Raw genomic sequence first — 27,130 nt, forward strand, 5'->3', positions numbered from 1 at the left:
GCCACACAGCCCCCCTGGCTGTTGATCACACCTTGACCCTTGCATTTGTTTTCCAACCCAAGGATGATAAACAGTAAGGCATCAGTGTCAAAACTTTCTTCTGCCCAGTTTTTAATGGCATTAGGCTGTTAAGCAGTGCACCCTCCTGAATATCCAGTGCTGAGAATAAACTCCCGGAGATGACTGACACTCCCGTGCCCTGCCTCAGAGGCACACAGCTGTCCTCTGTTGGAAGCAGAGGGCTGGATGGACATTTAGTCTGATCCCCCAATATCTCTTTTCCCCTTGTTGACATATTAACATGTCCCCTCTCAGCAACTAGTTTGACTGAAGCAGACTTCTAGGGAAAGCAGACTTCTGGCAAATCTTGCAGCCATCTCTTCCCTCTTGGTCCAGGGTGTGTGTGCTGGGATGCTGATGAAACTAAACAGCCAGAGCCAGATTTGGCTCGGAGGCCTCTGCATAGGAACCTAGGAAGCTGCCTTCTACTCAGCCCAACTCTGGGGGAAACCTTTGACCCTCCAGATGTCATCTCCCCATCACCCCTGACCATTAGCCATGCTTGCTAGAGCTGATGGGAGTTGTAGTTTAGCAATACCTGTAGGGCCAAAGGTTTCCCCACTGGGGACTTACTCCAGCTACGGTAGGTCAATGCCATCTATTCTACACTGACTGGCAGCTGCTGTCCAGGGCTTCAGGCTGGGGGCATTCCTAGGTCTACCTAGAGATGCCAAGGATGGAATCTGGGACCTTCTGCATGCAAAGCAGATGCTCTCCCTATCTGCTGCAACTCCTTGCCAATTAATCTGCCTCCGACTGAATCAGACCATTGGTCTATCTAGCTCAGTGCTGTCTGCACCGACTGGCAGCAGATCTCCAGCCAGGGGCCACTCGCAGCCCTACCCAGAGAGACGCTGGGGATCCAACCTGAGACTTTCTGCATGCAAAGCAGATGCTCTACCCCTGCTGCGCCACAGCCCTTCCCCAGAGCTGACCTCCTTCTCCTCTTGCTTCCTTTGGAAGGGGTGTTGGAGAGAGGGGGGGAGCCTTCTCTGTCTCTAGATGGAGTGCTGGAATCCAGCTGTAACACATCTCTACTCTCTCCCAACCCCCCTTCTTCACGCTGGCTCTGTAACCGGATACGTGCCTTGACTACGCGGGCGGGACCAGGCCTCTGAGTGGCCAGGCCCTACCAGCAAGGAGCAAGGCTTTACGCATTGGAAGGGAGCGCGCGGTGATTGATGGTTGGGGCTGTTTTCCAGAGAGAACGAGGCGGGTGGAATTCGGTGCGCGCTGCTCACTTCTTGCCCGGGCGCTTGGAGTTCCCCGCTCAGAGCCAGGCTCCGGTTTCCCCCTCCCCTCTGTGTCCTGCTGGTGCTGGTGCTTGCGTTTTATTTTTTATTTTCCCCCTCCATGCCTCCTCTCCTGTTCAGTTGAGTTCTTTCCCCGCTCCTCCCCCCTTCTTACCTTTCTCTTTCTTTTTCCCTCTCTCCTTTTGCAAACCAAAACTCTTCTTCTAGGGAGAGGCTAGTGGTTAGAGCTGAAGCTGGATGGATGGGTATGGGGAAAGGGGCAAACGGCCAAGCCCTTGGACTGATCCAGACCCTCTTTCTCTCTCTCTGCGTCTTCCCAACAGGTAAGGAGCACCAGCTCCCCCGATTTTTTTCTTTTTTGCTTAAAAAAATATTTTTGGGGTGGGGGTGGGGGACCAGCCTTCCAAGAACTGCCTTTTCGGTTTCTCTCCCACCCTCTCTCAAGCCCCCGATCTGTGGGCCTCCCATTTGCTCTCATTTCACAGCACTTAGCCACATGTTGGAAAACCTGGCGGTGTTCAGGCACCCAGCCTGAATCGATCAGAGGCACACCAGACCCACCTCTTTGCAAATTTCTCTTGCTTCGCATCGGTTAGCCTAGAGACTTTTGTCCGCCACATCAAGATGCCTTTTTTGCTCAGCGTAACTGAGAGGACAGATGGATCAGGGTGGTTTGCAGCTGGGCTTCAGAGCTAACAAAAGGCACCAAGAAAGTTCCCCCGTCCCGTAGGTTCTCCGTCCCCAGAACATTTTGCTTGTGTGCCCATGTGAGAATTGCGCGTCTCTGCGACAGGGAAACAGGAGGGGATCTCTGTCTTCTACCTTATTCGTCCGTTAAAGGCTTTAGAGATGGCAGTGAGATCAAGAGAAAGTATTTGTACTACTCCTCATTAGTGAAAGATAAAAAAACACAATTTGACACCTTGTTTCTTGGCTAGGAAGGGAAATTGCTTTATTTCGTTGCCTTTTGTTGTTGTTGCAAATGTTGCCTTCTAGACTTTTAAGAGCCAGGGGGATGGTGAGAAGGCTATTTTCAGGTGATTTTTGTTGGGAAAGTTATTGAACCAAATGTTTACGTGTGCATGCCATGTCTGGAATATATGCGTGTACCTAAATTTGGGTTTGATGGTGTTGCTCAGCTGTGTTATACCTGTGATGTAGAATAAACCGGATCCAAGACTGGGGTCCCAGATAGGCAAGGAATGAACCTCTTGACACATTTTTCTTCCTTTCTTACTGGGACATGTTGGCAGATGCATTTATCTTGCTCGAACCTGCCACTTGTTGCTGAGTTGGAAACCTTAGCTGAATGCAAATATCTACTCAATATTTCAAAGCAAGAAAAAAGAGGGGGGTGCCTGCTGTGAGGGGGATACCACTGGCAAGTTTTTTATCGCCTCTTCAATATTATTTTTGACCTGTAGCCTGCCTTATTTATTTGCTGTTGCAAATTTGCTTGTTTTCTCTAGTAGCCAGAGTTAAGCTTTTCTCTGCTAACATTTGGGTGTACCTCCTTCGCTCCCCTCCTCTCCATCGTCCCCCCCCCTTTAATCCCATGGTTTGTTTTTACGGTGTCAGAAAAAGGAGCGGGTTTTCAGAATCACAGCTGAAAACGCCATCTGTTTCCAATGAATCCCCCCATTGGCTTTTCCACCGTGTTTCTGCCGGATTCTTGCTTGCAAATTCCTTCAAGCTATGAGGGCTTGTTTTTGTTGGGGGAGGGGAAAGTAACTTCACACAGGGAGAGTTGTTCCCTTCCAAAAAAACTCTCCAGTTTCTTTACCTCGAAGGTTTTTACCACCACCACCCCCCTTTCTGCAGAGAGCAGAAGGAATTATTAATTGCTCTAGGGCTTGGAACTGCTGATATAACTACCATTGGTGCGTTTATTGATTTATTGCAAAACTCTTCTTTGCAAAGTGTGAAATGGTTGGATTTTGGGGAGGGGGGGGAAGTATCCTTTAAAACACACACACACAAGCAACACCCTGACTATTTTGTGTTTGTCTTGGTTGATCGTGTAGCAAAAAAAACCTCTCCTCTCTCTGCCCCCACCCCACTTCAAATCCATTCCAAGCCTTCACACATTGAAGCAATTCCGATGAAATGCTTTGGAAAAACTCGATCCCGCAGCCTTGGAATTGCCTTTCCAAGTGTGTGCACAAGCCAACCCCCCCCACCCCACCCTTCATGCAGATTTGCTGGGAAGGTGCTATCTGATCTGAGATATTATTGAATTCTTTTCCTGAGAAACGTGCTGGAGCCGGAGATCGCCTTGCAAGAAGGAACTTGATCTTCGATCTGGGATGTGCAGCAGATTGTGTGTGATTCGTTATTATTCACCCCTGCGGCAATTAAGCTATATTAATCACGATTGGCTCTGGGGCCTCCCTTTGTCGGTAGTCTGTGTTGGGTTGGGAGTTGGGGTGGGAATGACGACTCTTGTGTTACCCTACAAGAGTGGGGTAGGATTTAGTTGTTTTGCCCCTAGTGACTGACACAAACACACAGCTTCTTAATAGTTCGGAGATAATACACTGCATTTCGGTTGTGGCAGGCTTCAAAAGAGAATTGGCCAAATTCATGGAGGAAAAGACTTCTAGCCATCATGGCTATGTTCTAACCATGGAATTGTAAGTGGGGAGCGTTGCTGTTGCACACGTAGTCTTGCTTGCTGTCTTCCCTTTGGGGTGTCTGGCTGGCCACTGTAAGAACAGGATGATGAACTAGATGGGCTGCCCGCCTGATCCAACAGCTAGACTCTCCTTATATTCCTAGCTGACAGAGTCTTGGGCTCGGCAGTGGCTGGTCTGGGTTCAAATCCTGCTCAGTTAGAAGCTCACTTAAGTGGCTAGGCTCCATTCCCAGCATGGGCACGGCTGTTTAGTGGGGAGGGGGAGTTTTATGCAGGCCTTTTGGTAAAAAACAGCCTCTGCTGTGCCTCTCTTCTCAGTAGATATAAAAGGAGAAAGGAAAGTGGGGAGTGTTGTTGGCCCAGTTCTGTCACATCTCTAAATGGATGACAGTGGAGTCCTGCTTTGAGAACACATCAGAAAGAAGAAAGCTTTTAAACACACACACAGAGAGATTTTCTCGGTGACCCTAAAATCATTTCTCAAAGGAGTCTGTTGGGCACAACAAAAAACTGTAAAGCACTGTTGTGGGGCATTCATGCCATATATTTAAAGAGCTATGATAAGACTTCATGGCTTCCACCCCACCCCCCAAAATTATGGGAGTTGTAGTTTGCTAAGGGTGCTGAGAATTGTTAGAAAGTCGCTATTCCTCTCTCAGAGCTACAATTCCTAGAGCAGTTTAAACAGTTGGTCCCTTTTCACAGGGAACTCTAGGAATGGAAGTTCTGTGAGGGGGAATGGGGACCTCCTGACAACTCTCGGCACTCTTAAGCTACAGCTCCCAGAATTCTTTGGGGGAAGCCAAGGTTGTTTAAAGTAGCACCACAATGTTTATAATGTATGTTGTGAACGTGGGCATACTTTTCTTTAAAAAAATTGTAAATTATAGCAAAAAGGGGAAACTTTTACATAAAAGAAATAACAAAAAGCACCAAAATCATATGTAATAGAAGATCCGGCAGAAGACAAGACAATTACAATGTTTTCTGTGCAAGTTGGCACTTCTTTAAACTAAGGAGTTCACATACAGACTTGCCAAATAGAAAAAAAGAAGGAACAAAGAGTTAACATTAACATATAAGCAGGAGAGGCCATATGGTTACGGACTGCTTTATTGGTAGATAAAATAAAAAGTCATGTCCTATGACCAAAAAAACCCCACCAGTCTCTTACAGCATATCCTCTGGCTACTCTCAACTTTTGGGTAGAAGTTTTCTAGAAGAGCAGTTTGCCAGACTTTTGAATACAGTACTGGTAATCGTAAGTTATCCGAATCAAATGTCTTCCAGGATTTTGCCACAGTTCCTCTTGCTGATGTTAACAAGTGTGAAATGGGATCTTCATTCTTTAGGTTCCTGTCCACGTCTATATGTGTGGTGTGAATGTGGCCATACTGAGCTCTTCTGCCACCACATACTCTCATGATTTGACATCATCTGAGGTTGGTCCATAGCGTGTCCGTGGTGGCCTTGGTGGATCTGCAATCTGACTTGGCCAGCGCATGACGCTTATTTGTTGATTGATTTTTGTTAATTTATTTAAACATTTACAAATCATGCTTTCTCGTACAATACCACAAGGTATTTCAATAAAAATGTCAGACACTTCTGTGAGACCTGGTTGGCGCAGACTCTCCAATTTGAAAGGCCTGTTTGAATAATACAAATGACTCACAGATTGCATGGGGGTTATATTCCGGGTACTGTGCATAAAAGCCAAAATCACGTATAGCCAGAACAACACCAGAACTGCTATCCCCCCTGCCCCCCCCGTGCAACCATCCCTAACTTTCCCATGCAAAATGAAGAGCTTTTAAGCTCTCTGCTGTGTGTGTGTTTAATTTGTGTGATTTCAGCTCGCCGCCCACCAAATGCGTAAACCTGAAATTGTGCTTGTTAAATGCATGTAAGTTGCGAGTTACCTGTCTTTAGAAGATGTCTAAAAGCAAGCAGGGATGGCTCCTTCCAAACTTGTTTTGGTAAGGAGTTCCACTAGGCAGTACTTGCCACACTATAAGCTGCAGGTAAACTATTGGGCCCAGTTCAAGGTGTTAGTGGTGTCATAGAAAGCCCTGTATAGTTTGGGATCCAAGTACCTAAAAGAGCACCTTCTTCAATATCAACCCTGTGATTGGCAGGTTATGTTGGTGATGCCACCACTAGGGGCTGTTAAGTTGGCGCTGACCTGTGGCAGGGCCTTTTTGGTGGTGGTTCCCTGGTTGCGGAATGCCCTCCCTTCTGAGTTGCACCTGTCTCCATCATTAGTAACTTTCAGAAGGAATTTGAAAACATTCCTGTTTACCCAGGTGGCTGAAGAATACCGTTCTTGGCAACCCTAAGATTGGACGAAATAATGTATTTAACTGGCTATGGAATGTTTTGAATCGGAACTGCTCTTAGATGTTTTTTAGTGGTCATTGTTTTTGGAAGGTTTCAGCTGTTATTGAAGGGTTTTGTTTGTAAATCGTGTAGCCATTTGCCATCCAGGGCTCCTTTGGGAGGAAGGGCAAGATATAAATCCAATGAATTAAGAATTAAAGATTTTACCACTGGAAGTGCCCCATCAGAAAACCTCAGTGATGGAGGTGAAGGATAAGAAACCAGGCAATCATTAGGGTACTTTGAGCCTGTGCTGTTTAGAGCTTTGTGAATTAACAAAAGAATATTGAGCCTGGCCTGGCAGCAAAACTGCAACCCATGCAGTGTAAAGCTTTTCGCCGTGACATGATCCTGGGGAGGCCTTCATCCTTGAGTATGAGGGTGTGTGTGTGTGTGTGTGTGCATAAATATGTCACTGAGACTGGAATTACTGGCCTGGAGGACGGACAGGTTGTGGAGGAGAGGTGGCAGGGGCCAGGAGAGCATCTGTTGCTTTGGATGAGCTGTGTGGGCAGGGTTTTGGGAGGGGAGACGTAGGAGCCAAAAGCCACAGGAGGGTGCTGCAAAATTGGGGTTGTGGTACATGAAGGTGAGAGGCTGGAAGTGGGACCAAGGCCCTGGCGCAATTTGCTTGGCTCGGAGGAGCTGGATTTGCTCTCACTCGTCAGCTTAATGAGCAGGGACTCAGATTTGCTCGTAAAATAGTTTTAAAGGCTCTGCAACCTGCAATTGTCAAATATCGTAATTAAGAATGGAAATCCCGTAACAGTGCCATTTTTTTTATATAAAAAAATGATAATAAAAAAGAACAACCCAGCCTAGAGTAAATGTTAGCACTGCTTTGCATCCATTTCAAACAGAAAAGGACAGATGAGAACTATAGATGGTCCTTGGCATCTCCGGGTAGGACTGGAAGAGATCCCCTGCATGAATCCTTGGCATGCTGCTGCCAGTCAGTGTAGACAGTACTGAGCTAGATGGACCGATGATCTGACTTGGTAGAAGCCAGCTTCCTATGATCGCATCCAGGAAGGTACTGTCTGTTTAACCAGCGCTTCCACAGGGCATGTTGGTGTCATTGCGGTGAAATAGAATTCCAAGGCAGATGTGTTTTCTTGGGTGACGTCACAGGGTTGTTAGCACAGAAAATGCTAGATGGCTATTCTTCTAGAGCAGGGGCAAGTGACCTTTATGTCCCCGAGGGCCACATGCAGCAATGGTTGGGAAGTCAGGGGCCGCATGCCAGAGGGCTGCATAACTACACAGGCTCAATCACATGTATACATCCACATATACATGTGTGTGTGATTGCGATGGGGAGGAAGTTGTGTGTGGGACTGACTCTCTCCTCGCAACCACAAGCATGGGAGCTATATGTTGTAGGGAGTCAAACAATTGGTCCTTCTAGCTCAGCAGCTCTGCAGGGTTTCAAACTAGGTTGTCTCCCAGCCCTCCCTGGGGATTAAACCGGGGACCTTCCACTGAGCTATATGGTCCTTCCGTACTGCCAGGCAGTAAAATTTGATGGGGGTGATTTGGCAGTGGGGAGTGAACCTCAGGATTGCATCGGTGGAATATGCCAAAGGACCTCCCTACCTGTTCTGTCTCCTTGCCTTTTTGAAAGCTTGCAAGCCAGAGCAGGTAGCCAAGGGCTAGTGCCTTGAGTAACTGAGCTTCCATTTAACAATCGCTGCTAGTAATAGTAGCGATAAAGGCTGCCATGCTGAATGAGATCAAAGGAAAAGGGACAGCTTTATATTCCTGCCTTGCAGGGGGGGTTGGACTGGATGATCCTCGGGGTCCCTTCCAACTCTACAATTCTATGATCCTATCATACCTGACGCCCACTGTGGCTTCCAACAAAAAAGCCTGGCAGATGACGGCGACAAAGTTGTGCATAAGGACAGCCATAATAGCCTGCCTTGTCCCTTGTTAACCGCTAGTTCACACACTTATTTTATGTGTTTACTTATATAATTTATTCCCAACCTTCAAGTTACAGTTATGCTCCCAGAGCACTAACAGAGCAGTAAGAAATAATAATAATAATTTATTGTTATTTAACAACAGCAACAAATAAATAAATAACATACTATGATGATGGTGATTTATTCACTTTGTTACCCACCCTTTGCCGTAAGGTCCCAATGTGTGTTACAGCAATTTAATGTGCAATACTGAAGCAGTCTAAAACAAAGCTCTAAAACCAGTTGTGGTTCACAATTAGTTCTTTATTCATGTGTTCCACGTTGTGTGTGTTTGTGTGTGTGTCTGTAAAAAACAATGAAAAAGTGTACAGTATCTAACGCAGCACATAACAATTGCTACAACAGGCAGGCAAATTATAAAGTGGTCCACCAAGACCCTCAGTGATTTTCGAGTGGTCCGTAGCTTGAGAGCCACTGAGCTAAAACCAACCATCGAAACGAACACTGCAATACAGCAATGCTGATACAGTTGGATGCATTCAGACTTAACACAATGAAGAAAACTAAACTAAAGCAACAACAGCCCATTCAAATAGATGGCAAAATCAAATTGCTCTTAAGAGTTAAAAAACAAATAAATGCTTGCGTTAGCTGTTCTTATAAGCCTGGGAAAACGGAAGTGTTTTTTGCCTGGCTCCTCAGTTAGGTGTGGAGGAACTTTCATTTCTCAGCCTGAGGGCTGTATTGTCCTCTGGAGCAATTTTTGTGGGGGGGGGGCGCCAAGGGCAGAAGTGGGTGGAGCCACAAACACGAATCTTACCTTCGTACAGTAGGGCTATTTTCCACACATGCTCACACACCCCTCGTCCGGGCAAGTGAGGGGCATTATCAGAGTTCAAGGGCGTATTCCAGTTCCTCACCACTGACCTAATGTGATAGCAAGGAAGTCTCCTTGGGGAGAGCACTTCCAAGGCATGGGAGTCACCACGAAAAAGGTTCTGCTTCTGTCCCAGAGAAATGGCTCCTTCTGGGCAGTGTGCTCTCTGATGTGGCGTAAGGGTGCAAGGATATAGTGTAAGAAACCCAGGGCTGCCAGCAAAATGGGGGTCCTGGGTCAGGGTCCTCCACCCCAACAGATTATGTGTGGTGAGGGCAGAGGGAAGTGTATAAATAAATGGAGTAAAGGAAGGATTTCATTACACTACTTATGGAAGTCACTGCCAGAGGTTTTGATGATGGCCACTGGCTGAGATGGCTTTGGTAGGGGATTCTCAAATGCAGGGAGAAGACTTCACCTATCAGTGACTATTAGTCAAACCTCCAGTTTCAGATGCAGTATACCCCTAGAAACCAGACAGAAGAGGATCTTTGCCTTCATCTGTTTTTAAGCTTCATAGAAGCACCCAAGCCCTCTTCAAGGCATGCTGCTGGTGTGTGTTTATATTTATAATCCACATTTTCATAAAGGCACAGCAAAGTGGTAAACAACATGCAGGATTATAATAAAATCAGTTAAACATCAATAAAACACCAGTGAACACCAGTTAGTTGAAAAGAAAAGCACTGTGAAGGCCTATCTAAACAAGACAGTTTTCAGAAGACATCTAAAAGAAGGCAGGGAGAAGCTGCTGAGGGCCTGTTGGCAGGGAGTTCCACAGGGCAGAGCTTGCCACAATAAAAACTCACTCCCAAGGTCAACCAAACCTCAGGGGCCTCATGGGGATCTCCAGAAGTTATCATAGATAGCCTACAACCATAGAGTCCAAAGTGGCCATGAGGATCAAGTCCAATGCCCTGCAATGCAGGAATATGCAGTTGTCCCATATGGGGATCGAACCTGCAACCGTGGCGTTATCAGCACCATGCTCTGTCCAAGTGAGCTATCCAGTGCCCCGTTGAAGAGTCTCGGTGATCAAGGTGGAGCTTTAGGGATCAGGTGGTCTTTAAGGTACTTTGGGCCCAAGTTGTTCAGGGCTTTACGAATGAACGCAAGAACCGGCCTGGTAGCAAATACGCAAGCAATGCAGCAGAGGAGTTACGTGACTGCCAGTAACCGGCTCCTGTGAGCAGCCTGGCCGCTGCGTTCTGCCCTAGCTGCAGCTTCCTGGCCAGATACAAGATCATCTGGATGGAGAAGCTCCCTTGCTGTGCCTTGGCAACCCCAGTTGCCATTCTCATTGTTCTCTGCCAATTGGAGAGCGGCAGTCTGAAGGATGGAGCCTTCTCTGCCAGGGGAACTTGAACCTCCACAGGTACAGGAGGCAAGCAGGCAGAGCTAGGGCGCTTGTTCCCAGAACTACTACCCATGGGTTTACTTTGCGCACCAACGGCATGCCTGAGGAGTGAGGATGGCCCTGGGTGGCTGGGTAGATAGGTTGGCATTCAACTGCCAAATCAAAACCCGAGTCAACATAAAACTGAAACGCAGCTATCCTTGGAAATTTCTGCCTCTCTAAATGTTGCAATGGCACTTTCAAGCGAAAAGGGGGGTGCGAAAAAAGCACATGTTATGTGCACGGGACAATATGCATGTTTGTGAAAATAGCGTGCATTATATTAGAGAATCGTAGAGTCTTAAAATCGTAGGATTGTAGAGTTGGAAGGGATCGCGTCTAGTCCAATTCCCTGCGATGCAGGAATCTTTTGCCCAATGAATGCACTATAAAGTGCATGATATTAGGGGTGAAAAAAAATGTGTGCATTGGGAATGCAGAGGGAAACATATGCCTTTTCATTTTTTAAAAAAAGTTACAAACTGATGGAGAAGAGGTGAACAGGAAAGATGAGAAAGTGAGAGAAACCAACATGGACAGATTTCCCCCTCCCTACTAAGGAGGGCTTTGTGTGAGAACAGGGCGCTGGGCGATGCTGGGTGATCTGATCTGATGTAGTAACAGCTGCCTGCTGGCTGTCATCCTACTCATGGTTCCCTGTCATGTTCCCTTATCTTATCCACAGATAAGAACACGAGACAAGCCTTGCAGGATTAGGCCAATGACCCATCTAGCTCAGCATCCTGTTCTCCTGGTGGCTGACTTGATGCCTGTGGTTAAACCCACGGGCATCCGCCCTCTGCCCAGCAACTAGAACAGTGGAGGTAGAACATAGCGACCTTGACTAAGGAGGAGAGGAGGAGAAGGGGAGGGCTATGAGAGGAACAGGGGGACAGAGGGGGAACCCAGGCATGGTCCTAGCCGCAAGCTTTGGATGTGCACTTGAAAAGAAAACCATCTTTAAATCAAGGTTGTAAATCGCCAATTGCTGTGGCTATTTAAGAATCAGCTTTGAAGGGGTACAGGTCTCCTCCTTTCTCAGTCGCAGCATCTGGGCAGGTGTGATGAACTGTGACCTAGTAACTTGCGTAGGTTATTGGCGAGGATATTTGGCTGATGAATGCTGCTGACAAACCCATGAAGCCCTCCTTAAAACTGCACTTTTTCCCACCCCAACCTCTCTGCTTCCAGATGAGCTCCTGCTTAGACAGCTAGATCTTGCAATAATACTTCAGCACTTCTGAAAGATGTTCCAGTGAGTTTCTAAAGGAGCGGGGACAGGAAGGGAGTTTTGCAGAGCGGGGACATCAGCCGAAACCATTTCCCGCAAACAATTTGCCTCTTGATTTTGCTGAGAAGCCCAAGTTGTTGGGCTCTGCCAGACACTCATTTTTATTCCTCTTTTTGTAATCTTCGGCTGTTGATCCTCTATACCCCACCCTTCGCTGGAATCAACACCTCCGCCTGAGAATGCTGCAATGTTTTGGCAGGGATCTGTTGAATGCATTTGTTTTTGTTGAGAGTTATGTGCCCGGGGCTCTTTTCCTGTATTCCTTTGGGATTGCATGTGTGCAAGACAGAACAAACGTGTGTGTGTGTGCGCGCGTGCACACACACACATTGAGTTAAGCTGAACAATCCAAAAGCATGAGTTCCCACAATGAAGCATCTTCCTGCCAATAATTTCATGGTGGAGGCAAGTTGAAGCCTCTTGAAGTCCTTGGAGCTGGAGTGAAATATGCAGGTGTTATTTACTGTATATGCAAAATCCCTGCTATACTGCAAGATTGTTTACTGCAAGAATCCAATAGAATCTGCACATGGAGGCGCCCAGAGTGTTTTTTTTCATAAAAAATTGTTTTATTTTAACTTGCATCCCACCTGATTTTCAGAAGAAACTCAAGGCATCTAACAAATCCAGACATCATAACAATATTAAAATATATATTGTAATCCCTGCTTCCAAACCCTGTCATAACATCAAAGAATCAACTTTAAAAAAAAAACAAAGGCAAAACGACAGTAGCAATTCCAAAAAGGGCAATCAGGATTAAAACACAGGAACAGGAAAATGAAAAACCCTTGCCTTTACTAGTTGCCTACAATACTGTATTGGTGGGTCCTCCTGGTATACCTGGGTTGGCACAGGGTGGGCATCGCTGTGAGAAAAAGGGGGCCTTACTGTGAAAGGTTTTGCCATCACAGCAGCTATTTCCTCAGGTTTTGCCAACCTGGTGCCCTCTAGATGTTTTGGACTAGAGCTCCGATCAGCCCCAGGCATAAACATAAACCAATCTTTGCCAGGCCTGGGGCATTTCTAGGTGACCTTTTTATCTGCTCTGATTTGTTTTCAGGGAGAATAGAAAACAATGGCTATTTAGCAAGCACGCCTCCTGATTTGTTTGCGCAGAGGTTAGATGGCATTGCATCAATGAAGGTGTTGCCCCACACTTTCCGGTAACTTTCAGTCTTTGGAGGGAAGCAAATTCATTGTGCAAGACCTCCCATTCAGCTGTAATTGTGCAACCTGAAGTTGCTGGTATGTGATTGAATCTTGCCTGAAAATTGGGACTGTCTTGAAGTGGCCCTTGTTGCTTTCTAGCTGCTAAGGGAAGATTTTGTGTGTGAGAGAGGGAGGGAGGGACCCTCTCTTAAAATGTTTTACTATATCAGCCATGGGTATGGTGGTGCCATTCAGGTCTGTAATGTAAAAAAGGGAAATATCGTTTTTCAAGCCCAGGTTTATGATTTCACTTCCTATAAACACTCCTTTTCCAATGGCTTTGAAGTTTACCTTTTGCAGTTTTTTGGGGGGAGGGGTATTCCTCCTTGCCTACGAGGGTGCCTGGCTTTGATTGTTGGCTCTCTGTTTGTTTGCCAAGGTTTCACAAACTTGGATCTTCAGACTTAGGACTGCAACTCCCATCATCCCTAGCAAGCAGGGCCAGTGGTCAGGGATGATAGGAATTGTAGTCCAAAAACAGAGTGAGGAAAAGGCAGGCCTCCTCAATCAAAGACCAGGAACATAGGAAGCTGCCTTACACCGAGTTGGGCCAATCGTCCATCTAGCTCAGTATTGTCTACACCAGTGTTTCCCAACCAGTGTGCCTCCAGATGTTTTGGGACTACAACTCCCATCATTCCTGACCACTGGTCTTGCTAGCTAGGGATGATGGGAGTTGTAGTCCCAAAACATCTGGAGGCACACTGGTTGGGAAACACTGGTCTACACTGACTGGCAGCAGCTCTTCAGGGTTTCAGGCAAGGGACATTCCCAGCCCTAGCCAGAGATGCCAGAGATGAACTTCTGCATGCAGTGCAAATGCTCTGGCACTGGAACATAGCAAACTGCCTTACACTGAACCAGGCCATTGGTCCATCTGACTGCACTGCACTGACTGCACTGGCCAGCAGTAGCTTTCCAGGGGTTTTCTGGGAAGTCTCCCCTAGGCTTACCATGATGGACCCACGCCCTGATTCAGTGTGAGGCAACTTCCTGTGTAGGTTCAGGATTTTTTCACCCTTTAAAGCACATTCCCTGGCGCCTTAAAGAATTCCAGACACTGCAGTTTACCCCTCACGGAGTTGCAGGTCTCAGCAACCCTTTATAAACTGCAGTGCCCAGAATTCTTTGAGGCAAAGAATGTGCATGCACTGACTGGATTCACTGCTGAGGGTCTATATCTTAAGGGGATTGGGCCAGTTATATGGCAGAGAATTCTGTTCATTGGCTTAAAGACAATCCTCCAGCTCCAGAGGCAGTGTACCTCTGCATGCCAAGATTCTTGGGATAAAGTTGAAGCGACTCCTATTTTCCTCCTGGTCTTCCCAGATGCACCAACCTAGCCTAAGTTGGAAATGAGATGCTATGTTCTAGAGGAACCATGTTCTGGTCCTTAGGAGCCCAACTCCTAGAAGAGAAGAAGAAGAGTTTGGATTTGATATCCCGCTTTATCACTACCCGAAGGAGTCTCAAAGCGGCTAACACTCTCCTTTCCCTTCCTCCCCCACAACAAACACTCTGTGAGGAGAGTGGGGCTGAGAGACTTCAGAGAAGTGTGACTAGCCCAAGGTCACCCAGCAGCTGCATGTGGAGGAGCAGAGACTCGAACCCGGTTCCCCAGATTACGAGTCTACCGCTCTTAACCACTACACCACACTGGCTTTGGCACCCACAATAAAGTGGGGGCTAGGCCTTTGGGGGCAAAGTCAGACTGTTCGAAGTTTACAGCGCCTGCTGTGGCTGTGGGGGCCGATGCAGGAGAGGCATGTTTTGTTGCAGCTGGGCAGACAAAGGCATCTGGTTGTGCTGCTACAGATGCACCCACAGCATTTCTTCTCTCTGCGCTTCACCCAACCGTCATTCCTTCTCTGGTCACTGCTATGGATGCGCAACTTGACTGTCTGTCTCGTCTGCAACCACAGAGCGAGGTTGATGTTGCCAACCTTTCTGTCACATTTGTAGACTGTGGGTCTGTTAACGGGCCTGGTCCCCGAAGCTTGCTCCCTGTAGAAAACATCCTTGTGGAACATCTCTTTAGTTTTTAAATGATTTTTTTTATTAAAAAAAATCGATAACTTGGGTTAAAGTGGAGAATTGAGCCCCTGGAGGAGGGATATTCAGCTCCTTAGAGCACAGGTGAGGCACTGCAGGCCCAGGCCTCTCTGTATCCAGGTCTTGGATACAGACCATATTCCTTACCAGCCCTCTGCCCACTTTTGCTTCTGGTCCATGATGCTCAGTTGTCCACATGGGAATGTGCCACTCGGGCTCGGAAAACCAGCCCAGCAGGAAGGATGCAAATGTCAAGCACGTTCTGTATCTAAAGAAGTGTGCATGCACGCGAAAGCTCACACCAATGACAAACTTAGTTGGTCTCTAAGGTGCTACTGGAAGTAATTTTTTTATTTTGTTTTGCAAATGTCGAAGAACATCGTGGAATCCCAGCCGTAAAATCTTCCAGGTGCGCCCCCCCCCCCGCCTCTGAAAAAGATTCTTTCCTCTCTGCACCCTGCAACCTCTGCTCCATTACACAATAAAAATCGCCATGTAAGGAATGTTGGCTCTGTTTTCACCCCCTCCTCTCCTTTCACGCCTCTCCCTCTGCTCATGAAATCTGACTCGATTCCTTTGCACTGGTGGTAAATTTATTGGCCTGTATTGGAGTCCTCCTTTTCTTTTTCACCCAAAAGATTTCACAGATTTCATTGTCTCTCTTCCTTCTGCCAACCCCTTAGCTGGGGTCTCTGGGGGTCTTCCCACCCTTCCCCCAGTCCCTCCCCCCCCCCTCAAATCGGTTTTATGGGACCCTTTTACCCTGCTCCCTGATTTTTTTTGTCATGCAAACAAGCCTGTGATAATCACCCTATTCTTTGGCAAAGGTCTTCAGCTCAATGATTAGCAGTTCAAAGGCTCAGAAGTTTAATGGCCTGTCAGGGCCCTGCCCACAAACCCCTTTCATTGCTGCTCTGGTCATTGGCAGGACCGTCCTCCCTCCTGTGGGTCCCTTTCAGCCCTGCCAGGCCTATGGAGGGGCACTGTTGAAAGCAGGCATCAATCACGCCTCCACCAGGGCAGGAGGGCTGGGGCAAGGGAGGCTCCGGGCAACAGTGGATAAAGTGCTTAGAGAAGAGGTTGTCTCCCTCTCTCATAATGTGCAGCGGTTGGAACAGCTCAGTCAGTAGAGCATGAGGCTCTTAACCGCAGGGTTGTGAGTTTGAGCCCCATCCTGGGCAAAAGGTTCCTGCATTGCAGGGGGTTGGACTAGATCAGGCATCCCCAACCGTCGGCCCTCCAGATGTTTTGGACTACAATTCCCATCATCCCTGACCACTGGTCCTGTTGGCTAGGGATCATGGGAGTTGTAGGCCAAAACATCTGGAGGGCCACAGTTTGGAGGTGCCTGGACTAGATGATTCTTGAGCTCCCTTCCTATTAATTCTTTAGGGGAAGCCAGGCTGCTTAAAAGTGGTCGTGTTTTAAATGTATGGTGTGGATGGCCTTATGTTCTCTGCCTTTTGTATGCCTTGCATCCTGTTCTCACAGCCTCTGGGATGACCTGGGTGCAACAGCCCCTCTCCCCACTTGTGATTCTCAGCAACTGGTATGCACACCCCCAAACTTGGAAAAAAATATATGCCAACCTTGGAGCTGATGTATTTATTTTGGACCAACTAATGCATTATGGCAGATACTGTCATAGACTAAAGTGCACTTTATTGACAGATTAGCACATGGGTTTATTTTATGCAGGGCAAGCAGTGGGGTTAGAGCAGTGTTGGCCAAACTTGGCCCTCCAGCTGTTTTGGGACTACAACTCCCATCATCCCTGACCGCTGGTCCTGTTAGCTAGGGATGGTGGGAGTTGTAGTCCCAAAACAGCTGGAGGGCCAAGTTTGGCCATCACTGGGTTAGAAGGAAATGAAAAGCAAGAAAAATGTGCAGGCTACCATGCTAAAGCTTAGAGCTGCCTTCCCCAACCTGCTGCATGTCAGATGTTTTGTTCTACAACTCCCCCAAGCATCAGGTAGCATCGGCAGAGCATGAGACCCTTAATCTCAGGGTCATGGGTTCAAGCCCCGCGGGTGAAAGATTCCTGCATTGCAGGGGGTTGGAGTAGATGATCCTTATGGTCCCCTCCAACTCTACAATTATATGATTCTATCTGTGGGGCACCAGATTGGGGAAGCCTATCTTCGATGTATTGTAATGGTTACGTGACCATTTGAAAAGCAAACACAAACATCCCGGGATTAAAGCCTGCAGCAACATCCTGCATTTATTTATCCTCTGTGCCCATGCGGACTCAAACCGTACACACAGCCAGATAATACTGGATTTGCTTTTGCGCAGACTGTGGCACAGGGCAGCCTCTCGTTTTGCTCACCCGCCGCCCTCCCCTGCCCCCACGGCACCCCCAGGTCCTGTGGTTCAGTTTTTCCTTCTCTCTGAGCATTTGGAGCCAGCGAGGCCCGCTCCTGTGCTAAGTCATCTGCGGCCGAAACGCAGATGTATTGTGAGTCGATGGAAAATGGATTATGTGAAATTGAACAAACAGGGGTTTCTTGGCTTCAGATCAAATCCGTTTGTCCAGATCTGCACCAAAGCTGCTGGCTGTACAGAACGTGTTGCCCTGAGGGTGGGTGGGGAGGAGGGGAGGAGATGGAGTTACGGCAAGCAGGCATTGTCTCTGCCCAGATTCCAGATGGGAGACTGGGGGAGCGGTGGGAAGACAAGGAAGACAGGATCCCCACAATCTAGGCTACACCGATTCACTAGCCATGATGGCTAGGCTCTGCCTCCACAGCCAGAGACAGTAAATGCTTCTGAATACCAGTTGCTGGAAGCCACAGGCAGGGAGGGTGCTCTGGTCCTGCTTGTGTGGTTCCCATAGACAACTGGTTGGCCACAGTGAGAACAGGATGCTACACTAGATAGGCTATTGGCCTGATCCAGCAGGGTTCTTGACTCAGAGCAATTGGGGGCAGCTGCAGTGGCCAGTGTTAGAAACTCAGATATTTAAGCCAGGCGCCAAATACGGTAGCTCCTTCAACCAAGGTTACAATTGCCCAAACTGAATGTCTAGTTGCCATTTGGGGGCAAGGCTGGCCGAAAGTCTTGTTTTTCAAACAATGGACTGACTTTGATTCATTCTGTTCAGATGACAGCATTGAGCTAGGTTAAGAACGTAAAAGAAGAAAAGTCACTTGATCCAAGGACAGTCCACATCTATATAGCCCTATTCCTACCTCTTTCTTAATGGTGACATGGACCATTCATAAAATCTAATAATATTTTTCACAACTATGAGCAGGGCAAGTGGGTTAGCGAAGACATTTGACAACAATTCACTATAACATTGTTCACTGCTCCTGCTCAGGCTGCACAGAAAAAGCATTTGGGTTCCTGAAATTCATTATGATTGTGGAGATAAAATAAACTGATAGAATTCTACAGGATGTGGTATTTATGATCTCCAGGCATTCACCGCTCGATGGTGGAGATGTCAGGCATTGAGAGGATAAGGGAATGGTTTGTGGAGACTCCCAAGGGTTGGCCTGGGAGGAGGTAGTTACATCATAAGGCTGAGGTTCCTCACTCCAATCCTTACAACAATCCCTGGACTGTAAGCTGGTTGGGGCAGGGACCTCCCCTCTTATACTATGTATGTCCTACACAGGTCCTTAAATTCTGCTGCAAGGATGATTGAGATAATGTGAGCTGTGTGCTTTGTACACCTACAATCCTGCCCAGCTGGGGATTTCAGAGCAGAGATTTCTGGATTTGCACCTCAGGCTCTCGGCTAAGATAAATATCACCACCACCTCTCACACCACTATCCAGCCTGGATTTCCCTTGTGGTCTTGTGGGATGTCAGCATAGTTGCTGTAATAGATTTCTCCTCTGCTGTTTTGTGCTACTCGTACCACATGTCTCCCTCCCTCTGCACGCACGCTCACACACACAGAGCAAACTGGGAGATCTTGGCTCCTCTGCACCAGTGGGCCAAGGGGGTTGAGTCACGCTGGTGTTTTGCAATCTGAAGGCATTGGCACTGAGCAGAGGTGCTGAAGGCTGCCCTTTGTCAACCAATTAGGGTGGCCAACCAGCTGCAGCAGAGCTTAAATGGCCCAGCAATGCTCAGCTCTCGGTAAAAGCCTTTATCTCCTTCAAGCAGGAGGGAGGAGATGAGTGAAGAGGGGCTGGTTCCGGCTCTCAGATCAGGTGCATTAATGAGGGTTTGTTCAGATTTGTGGGGGCGGGGGCGGGTTTGATGACACAGACCCGTCCAATATCCTGGAGAGCCACTGCTGATCAGTGGAGCCACTGCTGGTCAATGTAGACACAGAACTGAACTAGCTGGACCAATGACCTGATTCAGTATTTTAGAGAGCTCCTGATGCTCCAGGGAGAAGGTTCTCTGGACAAGGAAAGAGCACACGGGACTGACTCCTGGAATTTATACCAGGCTTGGCCAATCAGGCAGCTTCATGCTGCCTGTCAGTCACAGGAGAAGATGCCGCTATTCCCTTCTACAGCTGAAGGGGGTGCTTCTAAGATGACCTGCTTATTGAGTCTTCATCCTGGTTCGTAGGGAGATTAGATGACAGTGGCTGTTCAGTGAGCACACATTCTAATCTGCTTGTGGAGAGGTTAGACAACTTTGCATCAAAGCAAGGGTCACCCGCACTTTCCCAATGCATTGTCCCGTTGCTTTTTCTTATTCCACACTTTTCGGAGCATTCCCCTGTCACTGTCCAATTTGCAAAAAGTATGTGTGTGTGCATCTGCGTGTGTTTAAAGTGGATTTGTTGTGTTAGGTTGACACAAGTGCTTCAGTTCACTTTAAAAGCACAAACCCAAAGTTCTAGTCTGTGTTTGAATCTGTCCTGCAGAATAGTGATGGTCTGAGAGGTTGGGGGGAAAGTATGGCTTTTGCATTTGTTCTTTTTCCTCTCTCTCTCTCTCTGTCTGCCTCTCTCTCAAACACACACACACATCTTATCGAAAGTTTATGTATGACACCTGGCTTTGGAAATTTAGCCTTATATGGAGACGTGTGTTGTAAGCTGTTTCCCCCAGAACTTAAAACTGCATAAAACCTTTAGGAAAACATCTCCCCCTACCGGCCTTGAACAGTTTCTCTTTCCCCCACATAATACTTCTCAAAATCTCTCCGTGTTTTAAGGTGTCTGCTTTGTTTCCTTTCCCCCACAGTGACGTCTCAGTGCAAAATCATGAAGTGCAATTCTGAGTTCTTGGCCGCCACTTCGGGGCCCCACCACGTGGGGGCAGAGGACACCCCCGAGTTCTGCACGGCCCTCCGGGCCTATGCTCACTGCACTCACCGCACGGCCCGCACCTGCCGCGGAGACCTGGCTTACCACTCCGCCGTCCACGGCATCGACGACCTGATGGCCCAGCACAACTGCTCCAAAGACGGCCCCACTTCCCAACCGCGGGTCCGCCCTCTGCCCCGAGGCGACAGCCAGGAGCGCTCAGACAGCCCGGAAATCTGCCATTATGAGAAGAGCTTCCACAAGCACTCTCCTCCTCCCAACTATACGCACTGTGGGCTGTTTGGAGACCCCCACCTGAGGACTTTTTCTGACAGTTTCCAGACTTGCATAGTCCAAGGGGCATGGCCGCTCATAAACAACAACTACCTGAATGTGCAGGTCACCAACACACCTGTCTTACCCAGTTCCACGGCAACAGCTACTAGCAAGGTAAAGGCATGACCTATTCAGTGCCTGTTATTTCAAGAGGACGGTGCCTCGCGGCAGCTTTGCTGACAATTCCCACTTCTGTGTCTCACATAGCTGAATAAAGTAGGCACATCTCTAGGTCCACATTCACACCCTGTGTTTGAAATTTCCCCAGGTGCATTTTGCAACTGGCATGGGTCCAATTGCGACCTCATGGAAATCTCTGGATACCAGGCTGGCGACTGACATCTCCGTCTGGTTGGCCTCTCCAGCTCTCTTAAGCAGAAGAGCTTATTTCTTGGCATTGATGCCCCACCTTTTTCTCAGAGGAGTACATGGTTCACACACCCCTCCCCAGTTAATCCCTACAACAGCCCTATGAGGTAGGTTAAGAGGCTGTGACTGGCCCAAAGTCACCCAGTAACCTTCCTTACTGAGTGGGGATTTGAACCTTGGTCTCCCAGGTCCTAGTCTAGCACACTAACCACTACACCACACTGGCTTCCTAGAGTACTTCTGCTATGCGGCAGCTATATAAATTAAGTAGGTAAAAAAATACAGAGAAAGCAAAATGTCACTTAGAGACGGATCTAAAATATTTCCCTTGAATTTGATTTATTCTGGATTGTTGTATTCAGTGTTTTAATATATTGTAAACCACTTGGAGATATTTTTTTCTTTAAAACATAAAGCCGTTTAGAAATGAAATGAATGAATAATAGTACTTTTAAAAAATTCCACAGGGCAAAAAATGATGCCTAGGCATTCCATTGTGCCACTGCAACCTAGATTTAAGGTGCCATTTGGCGATTAGTTTATGTATCTGAGTTTCTAATGCTGGTCACACCATGTATTTAAAGCTAGGGTTGCCAGACTCAATAGAGGACAGGACTTCTGTGTCTTTAATTGCCCTGCTCTCCTTTGAGTCTGGAAACCTTAAAGAGAAACCAGCAGACCCATTGTTTAATTTCCAAGCAAAGGGTCTGCTGGTTTCTCTTTAAGGTTTCCAGACTCAAAAGAGAGCAGGGCAATTACAGGCACAGAAGTCCTGTCCTCTATTGAGTCTGGCAACCCTATTTAAAGCACTAAGATATCACTTTATCCCTGCAAGCGATTCTGGGAGCTGTGGTTTGTTAAGAGTGCTGAGAGCTGTTCTCTCCCGTCCCCCGCCGAGCTACAATTCCTAGAGTGGATTTCAATCCCCTTTCCCCAGGGAGCTCTGAGACTACAGGTCCCGTCATCCCCAGCCATTGGCCATGCTGGCTGGGACTGGGAGGCAAATTAGCCACCCCTCCACTGAAGGGGCAGAAGTGAGAAGGCAAGGTATCACAGGTGTATGAGTGGCTATGGTTGGATCAATGAGCTCTTACCAATCTCAGTAACTCTCCCTTTTCATACCATCTCTCCCCCTCCCCACCCCCCAACCTCTCTTCCCTATTTAGCTCACCATAATTTTCAAGAGCTTCCAAGAATGCGTAGAGCAGAAAGTCTACCAGGCTGAAACAGATGAACTCCCAGCAGCCTTTGCCGATGGCTCCAAGAACGGTGGCGACAAGCATGGCGCCAACAGCCTGAAGATCACCGAGAAGGTGTCCGGCCAACACATTGAGATCCAGGCCAAGTACATTGGCACCACCATTGTGGTGAGGCAAGTCGGCCGCTACCTCACCTTTGCTGTGAGGATGCCCGAAGAGGTGGTGAAAGCGGTGGAAGACGGAGACAACCAGGGCCTCTACCTCTGTCTCTGGGGTTGCCCGCTCAACCAGCAGATAGACTTCCAGGCCTTCCGTTCGACCACGCAGACCACAGAGAACCGGGCTCGCCAGAAAGGTGCCAGCTCTCCGTCTTCGCCAGAGCATTTCACCTATGAAACAGCCACAGCAAAGTGCCGGGAGAAGCTTCCGGTGGAGGACTTATACTTCCAGTCCTGTGTCTTTGACCTCTTGACGACGGGCGACGTCAACTTTACACTTGCTGCTTACTATGCCTTTGAAGACGTCAAAATGCTGCACTCCAACAAAGACAAATTGCACCTCTACGAACGGACACGAGACTTGGAGACAGGCAATACGGCCCCCTTGGAGCCTCCCACACTTCTCCTTTTTCTGGGGGTGTTGGCATGCTTGAGCCAGTGGACAGCTGTTTTCCTATAGGCCGTCATCTGTGGCAGACCTCCTGAGTCGGTAAAAACAAGAGAACAATTGTACTGGGTAACTAAGAGGCTGAGCCAGCTGAGAGTGAACAGTTTTAGTGACTGCTTTTTCTCCAGGGGGAAAAACCCCAGAAAAAGCAATTGATCGAATAGGTTGAACCTTCTTTCCAAGTGAAGGCCTCCTTTTATGTTAAAGAGTTCTGAACTCGTGGTTGACCCCTGCTCTTGTTCCCTTCCTCCTCTGACTGGAAGGGATAACGGGAGGCTTCTCACTCTCCCCCCACCCCGGTCCCTCCATGTTTGATGTACTACAAATGGTTGTGGTGATTGTGACATTGGCGTTTGTGTAAAAGTCAAAATAGGCTTCTTCTTTTTTTTAGACAGGCAGTGGCAAGTTGCCAGTTCCAGAAATGAACTGCAGGATCATGACTGAACGGAGGTGAAAGAAAGAAAGAAAGAAAGAAAGAAAGAAAGAAAGAAAGAAAGAAAGAAAGAAAGAAAGAAAGAAAGAAAGAAAGAAAGATCCGCTCAAAGGGTTATGTGCGAGCAGAGCTTAGTCAGACATGGGCAGCAGAAGAGTCATGTTCTCTCCTCCACAACTGGCTTCTGGTTCATTGCACCTGCTTTTCCCGGGGTGTGCCGAACGCTCTTGGCAAACAGGCTCTTGTGTGCTCACACCCTCACACATGTGAGACTTGCCATTGCACGTGCAAACAGCTGTGGGTGCACACCCAGTTTCTGTGATCTTGTTTGTGTGCAGCTGCTGGCAGCTGCCTTTGCACAGGTGGGTGGGGGAAAGGATGAGCATCAGGCCTTCGCCTCCTCTGGCCCCAAAGGGACGGTGTACAGGAGACCCAGTCTCTAAGAATGTGCTTCTTCCCACCTTCTCAGTATCCAGCAGTGGGGAACCCTAAGGGGATGGTAGTCCCTTTTAACGGAAAGAACAGAATTCCAATAGGGAAGGCATTGTGGGACAATGCTGTGCTTTTTGACGTGGGTCCAGCGTTATCTTTGTAGAAGGCCTTCCCTACAGCTCGGATCTTTGTTTTTCTTCAAGGATTGCTGTCTCTTTGCAAATTCCTCTTTCCTCCTATCCTCCTCTGGTGTCTTCAGAGGGTTAAAACAAGGCCAGTATTTCGGTGGCCCAAAGTGCCACTTCTTCTTCTTTTTTGTACAACCAAGGCTACCGTGGTGTCCAAGAAATGGGCATCAAGAACTTGCTTCCTTTCAAAGTCCTTTGCTTAGGTGACCCAAAATCCTCCTTGGGGTTTTTTGTGCTGTAGAGAACAAATCACACCAAGCCATTGGGAGCCCCAGGGCAGAAGCTTCAGAGTTCCAAAAAGGATTGCTTGTTTTTCCTACACTCCAGTTTGATTCCCAAGCCTTTCTTTGCAAAGTTGCCCCCTGAAATCAGATGACTCATTCTTCCTGCTGAAGAGAAGCCCTCTGAGGAGGCTACCTGCTGAATCTCTGCATTCCTGCTCTGGGTTTGCAGAAATTCAGGAAGTAGATTCCTTAGAAAATGGGCAAAGTCTTACCGTTGCTCACTTTAAACCAGTGCTGTGCTGATATCAGTCCTCCAGTTTGCTTTCTTTGTTTTCTTCCCCTGCTAAAGATGCTTCAGTTTTTATACCTCATTCTCAGGGTGCTTCAGTAATGCCTGTGTGCAAGGTTTGGGGCTTATGGTTGCAAAGTGGCCAAGAGTAGTCTTTATGTTTTATTTCCAGTAATAATCTCCAGCCTTTCTGCAGTCTCCCCAGCTGCCTGGGCTTCCTGATCTGAAAAAAAGCCCAAGGGAGGATTTGCCTTGTGATGTCTTCCCCTGGGCTTTGATTGGCATGCAGGCACCCAGGAAGGCTGCAGAGCACAGAGCAGCGGTGAGATGATTTGTGGAATGAAAGAAAGGTCACTTACAAGCATAACCACCTCCAAAATAAGGGAAGCCCAACAAAACCCCCTGCACCCAACTCATGAGAATTTAATCAGAAGTATTTCTTCCCCGTGATAATTTTTGATTTTTTCCCCTTTCTCATTAATTGGTAGAAAAAGATCAAATAAAATGCAGGAATGTGGTTTTTTCCCCTGCACAGCACTATTCAAAATATTGACCTTTTCAGGTCTGAGAGCAAACCATACCTCTATTTTAATTTGGGAGGAGGGGCAGGGGAAGTAAGCCTCAGTATTTTGGGAAAGTCTTAAACAGTTTGGCATGCCTGTTCTGCTTTGCGTCTCATCACCTTGTCTTCCTCCATAGAAGCTTCCAAGCCAGGGAGTGTTTAGGAGAACTCTTACTGTCCCTGGATAGAGCTTCAGCTTGGATCCCCGGCCCCTCACTCTCTTTGGCCAACTCACGGTGTGACATTTCAAGCCTCCTCCACTTTTCCCATCCTCACTTAGGGCCAGCCACATTGTACGTGTCAAATGCAATCTGTGCACCAGCCGTGCCAGTTTTGTGGTGGAAGTTCCCAGATGTGCCCAGGCAGCAGGTCAACCATGGAGGACAAGCTTGAGGTGCTCCTTGGACCATCCCAAAGCCCAGAAGATGCACACCCCATAAAACACAGCCATCGACATTGCTCCACAGTGACTGCACACCTGTATACTTCATTATTTGTACACGCAGTGACTTGCATATATATGCAAAATGTCACATGTGGCAACCTTCGTGTGGGTGTTGTGCTGTTTCCTATACAGAAGCTCTCTCTGTGTGGGAAAGAGATGGAGCTCATATCCCCAAGTTCTTTCATCTGTTTGCTGCTGTATATTCCATCATCTCCTCTGCCCCAAGGAGACCCCTGTAGTGGACCAGAGGACTAAGCTATCAAAGAGCAGCATCTTTGAGGAACCAGCTCACATGGAAGGTGCTACCCCCATAATGCTCTGCGATCGATTGAAATTTGCCCGGTAGCCAAACTTCCACCCACCAGCATCTCTGCCACCCACACTGAAAAAGCAGCAGAGGAACACAATTTAGTAGTCACTTGATGTATAGGATTGTGTCTTATATACTTAATATATAGAGTGCCCTCACATTGGTGACTGTACAGGGGTGTAATTTTCTTTTCCTTCCTGAACAGTTTAAAGAAAAATACGTGTTGACTGTTTCATTCTATGCTTTGTTCACCAATGGCCCTTTCCTCCTCCTCTCATCATTGATCTTGAAATAGGGCGCTCTCAACTTGAGCTGTGAAGTGTGCGAACTCGGGAGGAACGAGGAGATTGGGAGATTCTTAGGCTGAAAACTGGGACTTGGCCTTCATGTTCTCTAGAAGCGCTCACAGTAGCCAGGGGGGCTACAAAGTATTGCCCCTCCAGATGTTGCTGGACTTCAAGTCCTATCAGCCTCCAAGCCAGTATGGTCAACTGTCAGGGCTGATGGGAGTTGGAGTCCCAACAATCTCTGGAGGGCCACAGCGTCTCTGTTTTCGATGTCCAAGTTGAGCTCACCACCTTGGTGGTTCATTCTAATCCACCGGCAACTTGCAACAGCTAATGCTGCTTGTGTTTCAAAATTGTGGATGCTACTCAGAGTAGACTGAATGAAATTCATAGACCAAAGTTAGCCATGTCCATTAATTTCAACAGGCATGCTCTGAGTAGGAGCAATATTGGAGACGAGGCTCATAAGCTTCATTTCACCATATTTAGTTCAATATTGTCTTCCTTGGAAAAATGTGGACCATGTTCACGCCATACATTTAAAGCACTGTGGCGACCGTGTTAAAACAATTGTGGCTTCCCCCAAAGAATCCGGGAAGCCATATTTTGTTAAGGGTTCTCAGAGTTGTTAGGAGACCTCAACACACATTCCCTTACAGAGCTACAATTCCCAGAGTTCCCTGGGAAGAGGGATTGATTGGTTTAAGAATCTGAGAATGGTAGCTCTGGTAGGGAATTAGGGTGTCTCTGCAGACCTCTCACCCCTCTTAACAGACCACAGCTCCCCAAATTCTTAGGGTTAAGCCATGACTGAGCAAAGTGGTACCATAGTGCTTTAAATGTATATGTCCTTTGTAAGGTCTTCAAATTGGGTAGTGATGGCCTTTCTTCATAGCCGCTCCTCCTCCTCCTCTCCAGCTGACCTCACAGTCCAAAAAGTCCGTCAAGGTTTTCCAACTATAGGAATATCTTTAATGTTAAAAAATATTTTTTAAAGCACTTTATTTTGGTTTACATTATAGGGCTCATTCTGGCTTGCAGGTGAAGTGAAGCCAATAAAAACCCAATGGATTTTTTAAAAA

At 47.5% G+C, this 27,130-nt stretch overlaps 1 protein-coding gene across 1 annotated transcript; it reads left to right on the forward strand.

Moving 5' to 3' along the window:
* The first annotated feature begins 1,212 nt into the window (after positions 1 to 1,212).
* RGMA (repulsive guidance molecule BMP co-receptor a) lies at positions 1,213 to 27,130 on the forward strand. Its single transcript, XM_035131374.3, has 3 exons — positions 1,213 to 1,636; positions 20,247 to 20,758; positions 22,180 to 27,130. Exons 1-3 carry the CDS (start codon positions 1,555 to 1,557, stop codon positions 22,888 to 22,890), a joined length of 1,305 nt encoding a protein of 434 aa, XP_034987265.3. The 5' UTR covers positions 1,213 to 1,554; the 3' UTR covers positions 22,891 to 27,130.

Source organism: Zootoca vivipara, chromosome 13 (assembly GCF_965207765.1).
Source record: "Zootoca vivipara chromosome 13, rZooViv2.hap1.1, whole genome shotgun sequence".
NCBI classification, from domain to species: domain Eukaryota; kingdom Metazoa; phylum Chordata; class Lepidosauria; order Squamata; family Lacertidae; genus Zootoca; species Zootoca vivipara.